The sequence below is a fragment of the Apostichopus japonicus genome, chromosome 15 (genome assembly GCF_037975245.1).
Source record: "Apostichopus japonicus isolate 1M-3 chromosome 15, ASM3797524v1, whole genome shotgun sequence".
NCBI classification, from domain to species: domain Eukaryota; kingdom Metazoa; phylum Echinodermata; class Holothuroidea; order Aspidochirotida; family Stichopodidae; genus Apostichopus; species Apostichopus japonicus.
In genome coordinates, this window is record NC_092575.1 from 27,060,109 (window position 1) to 27,077,375 (window position 17,267).

Consider the following 17,267-nt stretch of genomic DNA (forward strand, 5'->3'; position numbering starts at 1 on the left):
CATCACTTGCATATAAAAACTTGTAATCTTCTTTTACATTATTTTTTCCAAGTCATAAATCCATGAAATCTTCATGTCCGAAAAATTGAGATGGAAAAACGTGGGTTGTTTTGATATCTAGAAGTGGACACAGTTTTGATGGTAGTCACCACTACAGTCTACATTAATATACAGTAGGTCAATAGGCCTAGCTCTCAAGGCAGGCATCAAGAATATGGTCGAGTTGTTCGCCTCTTCTAATTTGGCTGTTGTCATTGACATCAAACTATATGACCAAAAAGTCCAACAGAGACTGACCTAAGATGAAGGATACCACATGAAAAACAAGTTCTTAAATATTCTATGACATTACTAAACCTTGCAACGTCGTTCTTTCGACTAACAGCCAATAAGCGCTAAAGGCAAGACTAGCAGGATAAAGTGTAACCTGCAGAGACTATTCGTGGCAAAGTAGCAAAAATGCAAGTTATATATTTGTTGTACCATGATTGATATTGATAATTGTAGAGACAGAGCAAAGATTTGAAATTAGGAATCAAAATTAAAACTTCCAGTATTGAGATACTGCATCATTGATGCTCTTGTCTCATATTGTCAGGGTGTTTTTCCTTTTGAATCCTCAAGATTTTGCCGAGAAAAAAGTACCGACATATTTACTAAAAATGGTCATGGAGTTTTATATCAAAGATGGTTTGGTAAAGCTTGATCAAAATATCTGTGACTTGATGGAGTGAGGTGAATGCAAAGAGGTACACACTCTTTATCCATAATGAAACCATCAGATCACTCATGTTTCATGCAAAAGCTTTGAGATACTTCCTCAAGTTTCTTTTACCCTTAAAGCACAATCAGCTGTTAATGAGCCTAATGTCTTAACTACAACGAAACATCCAGCCCATAGATTTCTAAGGCTAAGCACATTTACCAAAGAAGTATTTCATGTCTATGCTTTTGTGATGTTGCCTGATCACATGCAGGTTTTCTGACTAGGTTTCTAAGTGTGTGTATATTATGATTGATTCATGACAGATACCTCCTCCAGTCAAGGATAATTTAGGTCGCATCGTCACCGAAGCCCCGGTTGATAACTTCTCCATCAGATGTGGGATTGCTTATGCTCTGGGCCAGATATCCCCTCTCATGTCTGGAGACCAAATTCCACAGCTCTTTGAATTTCTGGTCCCTGGGGCCCTCGGGGACAACAGCGAGGCGGTTAGGAAGGCCATGCTGGATGCGGGACTAGCTGCTCTTACAGCTCATGGCAAGGTATGTATGGATGGGTAGATTTGATTATAGCTTCCGCACCTTCAAACAATTTTAATACCTTGAAGACAACCTCTCAGAATGAACTTAATGGTTTGTTTTTGGTACTAGATGATGATTTTAACTTTTTTGCCAGCACAAAGTTATCTCATCACTTTTATATCCCTTTCTACTCTGTTTTATTTTGGCAGTGTGTTAAATAGATGCAAGGTTGCCTGCTTTTTCTAATTTTCTTAACAAATATTAGTATATCAAGAAGTACATCAACAATTAAATAACAAAATATTGCAAGATGGAAGAATAATTGGCTAGGGTCGGCCTCAAACCAGTCACCTCAGTAAAGTGATCTTTTGTGGATCTATCCCATACTGAACTAAGCTATCAACCCTTTCATAGGTGGTGATCTCTATTTAACCATGTCAGAGTCAGGCACATAAGATATTCAGTATCATGTAATTTGAATTGTAAAAGTTACCAACTTTAAAACACTGAGCCTCATCTCTTTTGGCAGGAGGAAGTGTCCAACCTCTTACCAGTATTTGAGAGTTTCCTGGACAAGGCTCCGACCGATCAGTCCTACGATGCAGTCAGACAGAGTGTGGTGATCCTGATGGGGTCCTTGGCGAGGCATCTTGATAAATCTGACCCTAAGGTCAAACCGATAATCGGCAAGCTGATCGAAGCGCTCTCCACTCCTTCCCAACAAGTAATGATCACGTTTTAATATTCATTGGAAGAAATCATATGGGTTACCAAAAGCATTATTAATATACATAGATAAAGAATTTTGTTTTTAACTTGGAAATTAAGGAAATGGACTATTATGTAAATGCAATCCATCTACACTTACTTTCAGTCTAGTAGAGTATATTAAGCTCTAGTTAGAACTCTAACCTGTCAAACACTTTGTTTACGTTTTTTTCGCTGGATAGGTGCAAGAGGCAGTCGCTAACTGCTTACCCCCTCTGGTTCCTGCCATCAAAGAGGATGCACCCACCATCGTCTCTCAACTTCTCGCTCTGCTCTTGGAGTCGGAGAACTACGGGGAAAGGAAAGGTGCTGCGTATGGCCTAGCAGGGGTAGTCAAGGGGCTGGGTATCTTGGCTCTTAAAAAGCTGGACATTATGTCTAAACTGCAGGAAGCGATACAAGACAAGAAGAACTTCCGTCACAGAGAAGGTTAGTAGAGATTGCAAAGAGAGACAATGAGTATTAATGTAGTATAGTGCTACCGACAATGGGTAGTAATGTAGTATAGTGCTACCGACAATGGGTATTAATGTAGTATAGTGCTACCGACAATGGGTATTAATGTAGTATAGTGCTACCGACAATGGGAGTAATGTAGTATAGTGCTACCGACAATGGGTATTAATGTAGTATAGTGCTACCGACAATGGGTATTAATGTAGTATAGTGCTACCGACAATGGGAGTAATGTAGTATAGTGCTACCGACAATGGGTATTAATGTAGTATAGTGCTACCGACAATGGGTATTAATGTAGTATAGTGCTACCGACAATGGGGAGTAATGTAGTATAGTGCTACCGACAATGGGTATTAATGTAGTATAGTGTTACCGACAATGGGTATTAATGTAGTATAGTGTTACCGACAATGGGTAAATTAATGAAGTATAGTGCTACTGACAATGGGTATTAATGTAGTATAGTGCTACCGACTGAATAATTGGGAAACGTGGAATAAAATATTTACGATAAATGGTCTGATTTGATAATGCATCGTACTATGGCTTTCTTTTGCTTGATTATTTGGCCATGACATTTATTTTACTTTCCTTGTTTTGTTCATTAATTTTATTAATTCAGGAGCCTTATTTGCATTTGAGATGCTGTGTAATATGTTGGGTCGTCTGTTTGAACCCTACGTGGTCCACGTTTTACCACATCTGCTCCTGTGCTTCGGAGATGGGAATCAGTATGTAAGGGAGGTAAGAACTCAGCAATAAATAAAGTTTTGTATATTTTGTTTGGAACTTAAATGGTAAACTAGTTGGCAGTTGTACCTAAATGTGACTGGAACTTAAATGGTAAACTAGTTGGCAGTCGTACCTAAATGTAAACTAGGTGGCAGTCGTACCTAAATGCAAACTAGGTGGCAGTCGTACCTAAATGTAAACTAGGTGGCAGTTGTACCTAAATGTAAACTAGGTGGCAGTTGTACCTAAATGTAAACTAGGTGGCAGTCGTACCTAAATGTGACTGGAAATGCTCTTGGATTGTCTTGCCCTGTATCAGCTGTCAATCATTCTTGTTGTTTTGATAGACTTTTAGACTTCATCAATCTCAAGGCATTCTTAGTATTGCATTAACCTTGTCTTGGACTTTGAAGAAGTTCTTGTTCTAAAATCTCATGATTTTCATGTAGACAGCCTGAGAAAAACAGGAACTACAGAATTCAAATAAAAAAAATTTCCTGCTATTAAAACTGTTTCACACTGTTTTTTTCCCTTTTCGGTTGTTAAACAAATTTGTTCCTTTTAATAAATGTTGATTGATGTCGAACTAAAACGAAAGCAGGCATGAAGTTTCCAATGCCGTACTTAAAATATCTGGACTTCAACTTGTGTTTTGTTTTCCTCCAGGCAACAGACGAAACAGCTAAGGCCGTGATGAGTAAACTCAGCGGTCATGGAGTGAAGCTTGTACTGCCCTCACTGTTAACAGCACTAGAAGAAGATTCTTGGAGAACCAAAGCAGGTGAAGTCTTGTACCACTCTTTATCTTCATACATCTGTCAATAGTGCAGAAAAGATCTTAAGTGGACCATCATCTCCACAGTAGCGTAACTCCTATGGGCTCAGACCAGGCTGAGCTGGGGGCCCTACCAAAAGGGGGCCTCCCGCTATACTGATGCATTACTGAAATTATTGAAAGTCAAAATCCTAAGACATGAGATCTCAAAATAACCGATGTGTAAATGCAACTTGAAATGCCCGGGAAGTGTCTTTTCCGACGATCTAGGAGTTTTTTTATTTTTGGCAAAAAACAAATTGTGGTACGCTCCGCGCGAACCCATTGTGGCGCTCCGCTTAAATAGTATCAAGTAGTGTGTTACACATACATGACCTACTGATATCCCACCACCCCTTGTCAACATTTCTGCTGACCCGTTTGCTTGGACCTCCTGATAGGGGGCCCTTTGGTCCAGGAGCCGGGGCCCCAAGGCTCATCGTTATGCCACTGTATCTCCACGTGGCCTCTAATTCATTTTTTTTTTCACAGTTTTGTTCCTAAAGTCATGGTCTTAAGTTTTGTTGTTCTGTTTATAAAAGCCCCATACTGCACCTCAGGTCAATAGTCAGGATGTCCAGGAATCCTAGTTTTCATATTTTCCATCAGAAGTACCTATTATTTCCTACTTATTGGTTTGCATGATTTCAAAATGCATGAAAGTCAACAATGATGCGATTATTATTATTATTTTATTTGTTTGTTGCATCACGGCTACCAACTATGCACAGCATAAATAAAATAAGTATTTGCTCTCAAGAATGTTAACAGTTTTCCTCTTCTGTCATCCAAGGTTTTGTATATTTTCATTCCTCCTACATTTGTCCTTCTTTTCTGTGAGGGTGTGCTGAGTAGTTTGCTGCGGTATTAGTCTTCATTGTGAAGCCAGATACAAATATCTGGTATCAAAATATCTAAAAATGTTTTAGTCTACACCACATTTGTCAAATTCAGTTTATATTTTGTGCTGTTGATCGTTTTTTTTCTTTACAACAATCTCCACATATTTTTTTTATTTTTTAATTATTTTCATTTTAATGAGGGTAGTCCTGCTCCGTGTAGAAGCACTGCTATCCAGAGGTGCCCTCAAGTTATATGATATGTTTTACGTGGAGACTGTCAACATGGATTTATTTTGTTCGATACAGGTTCTGTTGAATTGTTAGGTGCAATGGCCTACTGTGCACCCAAACAGCTATCGTCTTGCCTTCCGAGCATCGTTCCTAAGCTGACCGAAGTCTTAACAGATTCACACGTCAAAGTTCAAAAGGCTGGTTCCCAGGCCTTGTCGCAGATTGGATCTGTCATTCGAAACCCTGAAATTCAAGGTAAGTCTTCAGACAGAGCCCGAAAGTAAAATAATTCCAAATACTTGAAACGTAGTGTGCATGATATTATGTTTAATTGAAACTAAAGTAATGGATTCCATGAGGGCACCTAGCTGAAAATGCAGGCCACTGGACAATGAACTTGATGAGAAGTAACACGGCAAGTTTGCATGATACTTCCAAGACATACAGTATCAAGGTATACAAACACACAAGCGCCTATCACATTTGCCCAGATGGGAACAACATTAGGGTTGGGAAGGGAACAAAATAAATCTATTATCCCTTCCCCTAAACATTTGAGAAATGTGCTATGACAATAAACTTGTGCTATTAATTATTTAATAAATAAATACCTAATGTTCTTCCCTTCTCCACCAATCCTAGCTGATTATCCAGATATCATTCCTGTAGTATTTAGATCATCCTTGTCTTCTTAAACAATACCTTGTGGCAAACAATAGCATTGCATTGTGTTTCAATTGTCTTTGTCTATCTACAGCTATTGTTTCATGTCATTTGTACAAATAGTAAACTTTAGTTCACTTTTAGCATCTTTGCATTTCATTATAGCAAATACAGTAAGCATTGTATTGTGCCGCCATATCTATTGTTCCTTGCGATTTGAGAAATAACAAAAGAAGCATTGTTCTTTGGCCTCTGCAGCTATCGTTCCTATTCTCTTGGAGGCGTTATCAGATCCTTCGCACAAGACATCCAAGTGTCTTCAGGTTTTACTGAACACCAAGTTTGTTCACTTCATCGATGCCCCGTCGTTAGCCCTGATCATGCCAGTGGTACAGAGGGCCTTCCAAGACAGGTCTACAGAGACGAGGAAAATGGCTGCCCAGATTATAGGCAACATGTATTCTCTCACAGATCAAAAGGTTCGTGCTCTTTCCTGCTATATTTTAAAATTCAAAAGAACCTGTTTTCATTTGAAGTATTATATCTCAGGCCATCAGAAATGTTTGAATAGAATCTATTGTGTATAAGTAGGCTGTGTACAATAATGTCACAAAAGATGTTTTAAATCTTGAGAAAAGTATGTCAACACTCAGCCTAGGACTGTCACACTTTTATTCTACCTGGTTATTTTCTCTCTTTTTCGAAATGGAACAGGATCTGCAACCTTATTTGCCTTCCGTGGTCCCTGGCCTGAAGACGGCCTTGCTAGACCCTGTGCCTGATGTCCGTCGAATTGCTGCCAAGGCCCTAGGGGCAATGGTCAAGGGGATGGGTGAGACCAGCTTTGATGATCTTCTGCCTTGGCTGATGGAGAAACTGACCTCAGAGCAGAACTCGGTAGATAGATCGGGAGCAGCCCAAGGTAAAGTTCTCTTTCCTTGTAGTGACGGTTCTGTCTCACTAATGGTTCTCAAGTTGATTTCCTATCTTGGTATATACATATACCTGGGTTGTATTGTACTTTAGGCTGCCTTTTCAATCACTAGACACAATGCCAAGTACATAAAGGGGAATTCTTAAACTATATTGAGTCGATAAATAGTGTTTTAGATATGTCAGTGGGGTTTGTGTTGCCTGGCAAATCTATGCAAGGTAACAGCGTAAACCAGAATGCAGAGATAAAAACGACAGCAGTAAAGACTATGCATGCTTTCTGAGATGGAAATCCTTACCATTATTTAACTTAGAGATTTGCCAAAAAGTCAATCCTTTCATGAGACAGATGTTTAAAAAGAGTTTGGTTTTTTGTCCCCTTAATATTCTCAACTCAGTTTGAGTCATTTACTGGAGTCCCTCATACAAAATAATTGATATCAAGTCATGCATGACCTCGACATAATTCAACTTTGTGATTAATTTGAATCAGGTCTGAGTGAGGTTATCGCTGGAATCGGGGTTGAGAAGCTGAACAAGCTATTACCGGATATCATCAAGACTGCAGAGACACCGGACATTCCTTCTCACGTCAGAGACGGTTACATCATGATGTTCATCTACTTACCGGGAACCTTTGGTGACCTTTTGACTCCATTCATTGGACGACTGATATCGCCAATTCTACTGGTAATTAATGTTTCAGTTGACTTGTTTGTAGTTAGTTAAACTCAGACATTTCATCTTCTCTTGGATTTAAATTACTCTTATATCTTGTATTATATGAAGAGAGTGATATCTGTGTTGTGAAACTGACAAAGAAGTGGAAAAAGGCAAAATGATGCACTTATTAAGAATTGGTCATCAGGTCTCACACCAAGACCCCCTACCTAAACACCTTCTCCCCCCTCACCTGTGCTTCCGCAGTCTTCTTCTCATTAGCCATTCTTTGACCTGTCCTGTCCTAACTGTAAGTTTTAAACATTAGACAGAGACAGTTTAACATCCTGGTGCAAGATTGACAGCTTATGAATAATTGTCTCTCTCTTCTCTTCCATCTTACCAAGGCCCTGGCAGATGAGTCGGAGTATGTGAGAGACACGGCTCTCAGGGCTGGCCAGAGGATCATCAACCTCTACGCCGACACCGCAGTGTCCGTCTTCCTGCCGGAACTAGAGAGGGGGCTCTTCGACGAAAACTGGCGTATCCGTTATAGCTCCATCCAATTGTTGGGAGATCTGCTGTACAAGATATCTGGAGTGACTGGTAAAATGACCACAGAAGGAGGAGAGGATGACAACTTTGGAACAGAACATTCCACAAAGGTAGAGTCAGCTTCCACTGTTCTTGCACCCATTGTTCTATTCTGTTCTGTTCTATTGTACTGTATTACATTGTATTGTACTTCTTGTTTTGTATTGTATAGTATTGTGTTGTATTATGTTATGTTTTGTTGTATTGTATTGTATTATATGGTGTTCTATTGTATTGTATTGTATTGTACTGTACTGTATTGTATTGGTTGTGTTGTATTGTATTTTACTGTGTTGTATTGTATTGTGTGTTGCATTGTGTTCTATTGTATTGCATTGTGTATTTTATTGTACTGTGTTGTATTTTGTTGTATTGTGTTGCATTGTGTTGTGTTGTACTGTATTGTATTGCATTGTGTGACATGGTACTGTTTTGTATTCTGGGAATAATTTAATGCTCATATTTTGTATATCACTTTTGAAGGCTCTTACAAAATACTATGATACCTTTGTACAAAAACTGCTATACATCTTTGCACTTGTATAGCAATTTGCCCATTTTACATACCATTTTGCGATACAGTACCAGATAAATTATGCCCTGACATTGTATTGTATTGTCTTGTATTGTCTTTTATTGCATTACATTGCATTGGATTGTTTGCACGCAGAGGATGATAACACAATTTGCTATCTGTTTATGTAAAGTGTATGAGAGTAAAGATACTTTAGATGGGTTTTTATTCCTCTTTTGTAGATTGTGTTGTCCTTCAAACAATACACTGACATCAGATTGTTGATCTGTTTACAGTTGTCTTAATTTTAGTGTGTAAAGGTAAAGAGCACACAGGATAACATGATTAACCAATCATTCATTCCTCATCTTTGTTTACTATTGTTGTATTTTAGGTTTGACTCCTTTGGTGGTACTTTTTTAAAATAAATTCAGTATTTTTTCTTCACTTTTCATTAGCAATTTACATTAGCAATTAAGTTTTTAGATGAAATGATAATTTCTTATTGGAATCTTACTCCTGCAGGCTGTGGTCCATGTTCTTGGACTTGAGAGAAGAAACCGCGTGTTTGCTGGGTTGTACATGGGCCGCTCTGACACTGCTCTGATGGTACGGCAGGCAGCGCTACACGTATGGAAGGTGGTGGTGGTGAATACGCCAAGAACGCTGAAGGAGATCTTGTCAACCTTGTTCAGATTATTACTGGGATGTTTGGCTAGCACCAGTTACGATAAGAGACAGGTGAGGAAGAATTATCATATATCAACAAAACAAAAGATCACCATTTAGAACGGGTTTAGAACGGTTTAAACGGGATGAGAAAGATTGTATTATCTGCCTCACTGATGACAATATTTGTGCTTTTCTTAGATCCCAGACTCCATCTTGCTTCTGATAATCTTTACTAATACAATGTGCAGCTCGTAGCTCTCTCTTTCTCTCTCGATTTGCAGTTGTGTTAAGTAAAGGGTCATTTTAATATTTGACACAAGGAAAGACTAATTCAGTAAGCTTGGTAGATAATATATTTTATATGAAGGAATGCTTTTGACTAGTAGTACAGCATATAAGTAAGCATTTAATTATAGGTTATTGTAGTTGATTAGCAGCCATATTTGCTCTGAATATTATTAGGATACCCCTTATCCTATTATCTACTGTTTAATGTAGTACTGCTAATATATTTGGTGTATATGAGTAACATGCCATGGGAGTTGGCCACAGTCAGTAAGTATTCACTTGAGATACTTTTTCTCTCAATAGGGGAATCTTTGCTCTCAAATCTTGCTCTTGTTGAATCTTGATAGACCAAAAGCTCCAACTAGGTGGTCCTGTTGGGGTCCCTTGCTTTTTACTGTTATCTGCAACCTTCCCAAAACTCTATACATTGAAATGTCTGTTTTTCTCTTATCTCAAAGGTAATTTTGTTATGTTTTGTTTTGTGTTTTCTCACTAGGTTGCTGCTAGAACTCTAGGAGACCTGGTCAGGAAATTGGGAGACAGAGTCTTACCTGAGATTATTCCAATCTTGGAAAAGGGCCTGGATTCAGATGAAAGTGACCAGAGGCAGGGTGTTTGCGTCGGCCTCAGTGAAATCATGAGTTCAACATCTAGGGAACAGGTAAGTGGTACTTTTATAGTGATGTTCATGGCAAGACAGATTTTTTTTATCCTTGAATATCAAATGTCAAAGAGAACCGTTAATATCCAGGCATGAGCTTTATCCGCGAATTCGCGGAATATCCATGATTTCTTTTCTACCTCGGGACAAAAACTATTATCCTAACACACTGTAGCATACGCAAACTGGAGCCTATACTGCAATTTTTGAAAAGTTCCGTGGTTTTTGTTTTTACCCCAGGCTCATCCCTGCATATTATTAATAATGGAATGCACAATTTAATCATAGCATGCAATCTGTTGTCAAGTATTGCAACCAATAATCATTTGGTAGCAACTATAAGGAGTTGTCATAGTCTGTGAAGATGGCTGATTTCTTGTTATACTCCAGCATTGTTACCATGGTAACCATCTCTCCAAACTCAAAAGGATGCAGAAGTGGATGAGTGTAAATCGTGGGTTTGAAATCACCTCTGCAAATGTATCAGGATTTTTCCAATTTTCTTTTCTTCTTTCCATTTTGCCAGGTTTTGGCGTATGTGGATAGCGTGGTTCCAACGGTGAGGAAGGCTCTGTGTGACCCTCTGGAAGAGGTCAGGATAGCTGCGGCTGAAACCTTTGATCAACTTCACAACACAATAGGTATGTGGTTAAGTAGCTTCTGCATAGGATGGGGTAGTGGTTTTTAGCATCGGTGTAGTTTGGACAGTTGAGAGAGTGGATGTTGTGTTAGCATAGCATGGAGTGAATGATTATGTTAACATAATTAGCTCATTGAACTAAGAGAGAGAGTTCTTTTGTTAAAAGAAATTCAATCAATTAATAATGTTTATTGCTTAAAATCTGTATGAATGCTATGAGTTGCTTGTCTCTCTTCTCTCTAATTAGGTCACAAAGCTCTGGAGGACATTTTACCATCTCTCTTGGAGGAACTCACTGATGAGAAGCAAGGAGAATTCGCTTTAGACGGTCTTAAACATGTCATGGCCATCAAAAGTCGAGTGGTTCTACCATTCATGGTTCCAAAGGTAAATCAAGACCGTCTATTTTAAGCATTACAAACACCACTCATTTCGCGAGAAAACTTGGGATCTTGTTTTGGATTTGATAATCAAAGTGAGAGGTTTATCCAGCATTTAGCGGACTTGAATGCAGCTCACAAATTTATTTATAAGAACTGCTATTAATTTATTGTAAGATGAGCAAGAATTGAAAATTAGCTTATAACCCCCACCCAATTATCTTACCAGCAAGACCTCTGAGGTAATCCAAAGAACATTGATGGCGCTGGTTTAAAGTACATCACCAAACGCTGAAAATGTAAAATGGGATGAAAATATCTGTATTTCAGTATTTTTGACATACTTGTTGCACTGTCTTTTGAAGAATTGGTAACACATCTCTATTTTTTATGGTAAACACGAGAAATGCTAGCCTGTATATTGTCACTCTAATGGAATAAATTCAAGAGGAGACCCATTAACTGCATCTCCATTCATTGATTTATTCGTTCGTTCGTTCGTTCGTTCGTTCGTTCGTTCGTTCGTTCGTTCGTTCGTTCGTTCGTTCGTTCGTTCGTTCGTTCGTTCGATCATTCATTTATTTATTCATTCATTTATTCATTCATTTATTCATTCATTCATTCATTTGTTCATTCATTCATTTGTTTATTCAATCATTCGTTTATTCAATCAATCAATTTGGTTTTTGTCTCTTTACAGCTCACAGAGAAACCTGTCAATACCAAGGTACTTGCCATTCTCTCGCAAGTAGCAGGAGACTCTCTCACCCGTCATTTGACAAAGATCCTCCCAGCACTAATGTCAGCTCTTAACGAGAGCATGGGATCAGAGGTTGAGGACCAGGTTAGTTTGGAGTAATTGTGAACTTTAAAATTCATAATTTAATGTACTCCTCAAATGAAATTAGTTTCTTCAAGCACTAGCTTATCAAAAAAATGTCAGTGAATGAACCAAAGTCCAGTCATTCAGATTAAAAATAACACCAATTTTTTTAAAATCCATTTGTATGCAGTTACGATCGTTTTAATCGTTTTACATATTTTGCAAATAGTGTACAACATCAAGACATGAAATTACAGAAGAAATTGATGTAAATTTCTTCAAAAATACAAAAACAGATGGAACAGAGGAACAAGCAATGAGGCAAATTGTATAGAAATCTTCAGAAAAAGTTTTGAGATAAATCATTTGTGTTGCTAAATATTGAAGTCGATGCATAATAGGTCATCAAATGGGATGGAAATTTTACATCAATTAGAATAGAATATCTTCCTTTTAAGACTCAGTATGAAAATTTGTTGACCTGCAAACTTGTCATTAAGTTTTTAAGGAGGATATTATGACACTTGATGGCAGAGAAATTTCTAATGTTCAGTGCTGGTTATTTTTAAATTTGTCTCGCAGAGGTCCATACAATGTCAGACATTGAAAAGTGCCTTTGTGAGCATGTCTTGTACTTGCTGAAGTAGGTCACCATCAAACTCCAGCATTGATCCAGAATCTAGTCTAATAGTTAGACAAGTCTGTTAACATTGTTTACTCCTTGTCAATATAATTGACATGCACCATAGGATACAGCACAAAAATCTAGTCCAAGAGTTAACAAAGTCTGTTAACATTGTTTAATCCCTGTTGATAATTTACATGCACTATAGTATACAGCACAAAAAACTAGTCCAAAGTTGACAAAGTCTGTTAACATTGTTTAATCCTTGTCGATATAATGGACATGCACCATACAGTGCAAAAATACAGTGCAAAAATATGCTGAAATTACTATGTACTATTTTTGATGCAATTTAATAGGCCATTATCAGAACTGATGACGGAGAGGAAATTTACATGTACCCTGTTACCTCCCTCGTCGTCCGAAACCCTTCTCTGCCGTCCTCGCAGGTGGAACACTAAATTCTATGGAGTCGGGTGTTTCAGCTCTCCCCCTCCCGATGTCTGGAACAATTTGCCAACAAACATCCGTAGAACACCTAATCTTAATCGTTTTAAGACAGATTTGAAGTTGTACCTGTTTAGCTGGTTTTAAACTGTCATTATACTTCTAAGCCTGGTTTAACTGTTTATGTTCCTTTTTTACTTTTTTTTTATTGTACAGCGCTTCAAGATTTCTGGGAGGCGCTATATAAGTATTACGTATTATTATTATTATAACTATTATTGTCAAAACCAGGATACTTCATTATCGATTTCACAGGAGCTTCAATACTGTCAGACTGTGGTTTTGTCTGTAAAAGACGAAGCCGGCCTCCAGACCATCATGGACGAGATTCTTCCCACACTCAGACACGAGAGCCCCGGGATGAGGCGGGCAGCGGCGACAATCATACACGTCTACTGTAGCAGAACTAAGTGTGACTTCTCACAGTACGTGTCACTCCTACTGAGGGCGTTGATCGCTGCTTACAAGGACGAGGAGAGCATGGTCCTGGAGGCAGTATGTGAAGCCCTTGGAGCAGTTACTAAGGTCTGTGATATATGTTAATTGGTTTGAAGCTAGATGAGAGCTTTAATGTACAAACTGAATAGAAGTAAAATCCCTCCTGGTTTACCTATATTGATATTTGCTTACAAGGACGAGGAGAGCATGGTCCTGCAGGCAGTATGTGAAGCCCTTGGATCAGTTACTAAGGTCTGTGATATATATTAATTGGTTTAAAGCTAGATGAGAGCTTTAATGTACAAACTGAAAAATAGAGTAAAAGTCCCCTCCTGGTTTACCTTTATTGATATTTGCTTACAAGGACGAGGAGAGCATGGTCCTGGAGGCAGTATGTGAAGCCCTTGGAGCAGTTACTAAGGTCTGATATATATATTAATTGGTTTGAAGCTAGATGAGAGCTTTAATGTACAAACTGAAAAATAGAGTAAAAGTCCCCTCCTGGTTTACCTTTATTGATATTTGCTTACAAGGATGAGGAGAGCATGGTCCTGGAGGCAGTATGTGAAGCCCTTGGAGCAGTTACTAAGGTCTGTGATATATTAATTGGTTGAGAGCTAGATGAGAGCTTTAATGTACAAACTGAAAAATAGAGGTAAAGTCCCTCCTGGTTTACCTTTATTGATATTTGTTTTATTAATTGCAGAGTTTAGATGAAGCATTACGTCTTCAGCATATATCGTCGTTACGTCAGGCCATCCGCTATTCTGTCTCTGATGTCAAGGGCAATGTCCTACCAGGCTTCTGTTTGCCCAAGAAGGTTAGTCACTGATTCCTGATAGTCTTGAACGTATCATACTCTAGAAGGCAGAATGATGCTAGCAATTAGAGAATATGTGCAGAGGGGCATGTTACACTACACCGACAACCAACCAACAGGTCACCTCTTCAGGGTTTACACTCTTGATGCCTAGAGATTGAGCCATACCTGTGACTGACACAAAGTCACATCTGGATAGCTCAGTTTGTTGTTTTTTCTTAGCAGGGTTTACACTCTGATGCTAAGCATGGAAGGAATCAATCTTTAATAACAAAGCACAAGGTTATGTCTGTCAGTGTCCACAAGATGCTTCAGATACAAACAAACCAGACCTCGGATATCTTACTTGGCATTTTCTCTTAATCTTTGATCAGGGTATAGCTCCGATCCTTCCTATCCTAAGGGAAGGGGTACTAAATGGACCACCAGATCTAAAGGAACAGGCAGCGGTAGGGCTAGGTGAAATCATCGACTGGACCAGTATGGAGGCCCTCAAACCACAAGTTGTCAACATCACAGGTCCACTGATCCGTGTACTCGGTGATAGATATGTCTGGAACGTCAAAGTCGCAATACTCAAGACGCTGACAAAGCTCCTAGCAAAGGTACGTCTGTCTGTCTGTCTGTATGTATGTGTGTGTCTGTACGTCAGTATGGTTGTGTCTGCCTATTGTATGTATGTGTCTGTCTATTGTATGTATGTGTCAGTCTGTCTTCTGCAAGCCAGCTTTCAATTGTCCAGTGAAACTTTCAGCAGAGATGTTTGTAAAGTTTTGTGTGACACTTATTAGCTCAGTGGAAAATGCTTTATGATTCTGTTGCAGTGACTTGACATTCCATAGCTGGCATCCTGTTTACAAACACATCAGTGGTTCTCTTCCTGTATGTAGTTTAATACTTTAAAGCTGGCAAAGGATCAAACCATTTAGGCACTGTGTCAAAGAATAGCTGCAGCAGCTGCAAACTCCCCTGCAGCAAGGCTGCATGAATATCAAATAATATAGAATAACTCAGCAGACCAGGAGGTCATATCGTGTAAGACTGCAGAGCACAAGTGATTACACATTCTGGCTGCAAGATGCTGCAGCCCCCAGCATTTTTCAACCTTAGTCATGCCTTGCCTTAACAGTAAGCTTAAGGACAATAGAGAAGAAATATTGCATCTTGACCTTGTTATTTTTATTTGACAGGTTGGAGTACATCTCAAAGCCTTCTTACCTCAGCTGCAGACAACATTTCTGAGAGCCTTAACAGACGCCAATAGATCAGTTCGGCTGGAAGCAGCTGCAGCTCTCTCCAATCTCGTTGCAATCCATGCCCGGGTAGATCCTCTCTTCACAGAACTCTTGAATGGAATCAAGAAACCAGAGAACGATACAGGAGTCAAGTGAGGAAATATTGATTTATTGAAAGTTTGAAATCTACTGGCATTTATTTCTGAAAGTGTGAAATCTACTGGCATTTATTTCTGAAAGTGTGAAATCTACTTGCACAAGTTAAACCATGAATTTCTTGCATTTTTCATGACGAATATGCTTAAATCATGTCTTTCTGTACAATGGGTCCTTCATAGTGACACCAAGTGTCAATCCTTGTTCATGTTCAGTCGTCTCCTCTTGTCCTTAGTTTAGTTGCGACCCACTACTTTGCTTTTACTTGTCAATTGTCGACCACTGTGAAGAGCTTTAACAATTTAACAGCAACAATGGTGACATGAATGTTGTCAAAGAAACTCAAAAATATTGACAAATGAAGAAAAGAGCTTTCAAAGCATGAATGGTTGTTTGATGCCACATTAAGGTTCTCTACTCTTTGGAGATACAATAAGAAACCAATAGCTGTCAAATTGTGGTTTGGGTTTGGCATAGTTGTATTAGGGTAGTTTTGACACCTTGACGTGCCAAGTAATCAAAAATGTGAACAAACAAGTCTAATTACTTTACACTTTGTACACTTCAGCTTTGTTTTCCCTTTACTATTTCTTCAAGTTGTTTGATTTTTGGTGTCATTCTTGTTTGATAGGGAGACAATGTTACAGGCGCTGAGAGGAGTAATTCTGGGGGCAGGAAAGAAGATGAGCGAAGCAACCAGAAAGAATGTGACAGAAACCATAATGTTGATGCTATCAATGGAAGAAGTAAGATAAACATCAATGCAACACACAAATAAGTAATGTAAATGTAATGAAACCCTTCCAGAAATAAAGTCTCTTTGCGAACAACAAGATTAAAGGTTTATTAAAGATATCACAGTTGGTTTGGAGTTAGTTGAGGAAATCTTGTGACAATGGTTGAGCATGTCTGAAGGGACATAATAAATTGTTGATTGAGTCATTGTTAGAGTTGTATCTGCAATGTCATCCATCTCGAAAGAGTACTAACTGGCATTTTCAAATAAATTGACTCTGTAATAAATTCCTGATTTGGTTTAGTTTTTGATGCTGCACATTCCAGCCAGAAAAATTACTAAAATAATTTGACTAGCTCATAATGAAATACTCTATGTGATAAACCTCCAGCTCAGTAACTAAGGCCCCTGAAGCCACAGTTTGTTAAATTGCAACCTATCTGACTTGTTTTGAATCACTGTACACTATAGCAGGTGTCCCAGTTTTGCCCAGTTTCTTTGTGGATATCCATGTTTGGGAAGTGCTGTTGTTCTAGCAGAGACTGACATCATATCTTAAGTATTCCATCATGAAACAAATCAAATTGTATCGTTATATGTGTTACTTCCTGGCATAATCCATTATACACCAGCTAATAATATATAAATTCAGTGAACATTTCATGCAACAGTAGGTGTTTTTACTCCATATTTTATTTTATTGCAGGATGCTGGACGCATGTCAGTAGCTGGCTGTCTGGGGGCTTTATGTGCATTCCTTCCCGATGATGAACTATCCGTTGTCGTGGATACCCTTACAGGTAATAAACTTGCCATTTTCTTTATGGTTAT

General features: G+C 38.6%; 1 protein-coding gene across 1 annotated transcript in view; it reads left to right on the top strand.

Annotated features, from left to right (window-relative positions):
* The window catches only part of LOC139981248 (stalled ribosome sensor GCN1-like), a 50,654-nt gene that overhangs the window by 27,033 nt on the left and 6,354 nt on the right, over positions 1–17,267 (top strand). The window contains exons 27-47 of the mRNA XM_071993475.1: positions 1,030–1,266; positions 1,775–1,969; positions 2,196–2,442; positions 3,095–3,216; positions 3,871–3,985; positions 5,167–5,346; positions 6,013–6,233; positions 6,469–6,676; positions 7,181–7,377; positions 7,755–8,012; positions 8,981–9,196; positions 9,912–10,076; positions 10,603–10,717; positions 10,964–11,103; positions 11,797–11,940; positions 13,307–13,576; positions 14,196–14,309; positions 14,684–14,914; positions 15,500–15,696; positions 16,332–16,446; positions 17,143–17,236. Of these exons, the coding sequence (XP_071849576.1) occupies positions 1,030–1,266; positions 1,775–1,969; positions 2,196–2,442; positions 3,095–3,216; positions 3,871–3,985; positions 5,167–5,346; positions 6,013–6,233; positions 6,469–6,676; positions 7,181–7,377; positions 7,755–8,012; positions 8,981–9,196; positions 9,912–10,076; positions 10,603–10,717; positions 10,964–11,103; positions 11,797–11,940; positions 13,307–13,576; positions 14,196–14,309; positions 14,684–14,914; positions 15,500–15,696; positions 16,332–16,446; positions 17,143–17,236 (3,781 nt within the window). The remainder of the gene's footprint in view (positions 1–1,029; positions 1,267–1,774; positions 1,970–2,195; positions 2,443–3,094; positions 3,217–3,870; positions 3,986–5,166; positions 5,347–6,012; positions 6,234–6,468; positions 6,677–7,180; positions 7,378–7,754; positions 8,013–8,980; positions 9,197–9,911; positions 10,077–10,602; positions 10,718–10,963; positions 11,104–11,796; positions 11,941–13,306; positions 13,577–14,195; positions 14,310–14,683; positions 14,915–15,499; positions 15,697–16,331; positions 16,447–17,142; positions 17,237–17,267) is intronic.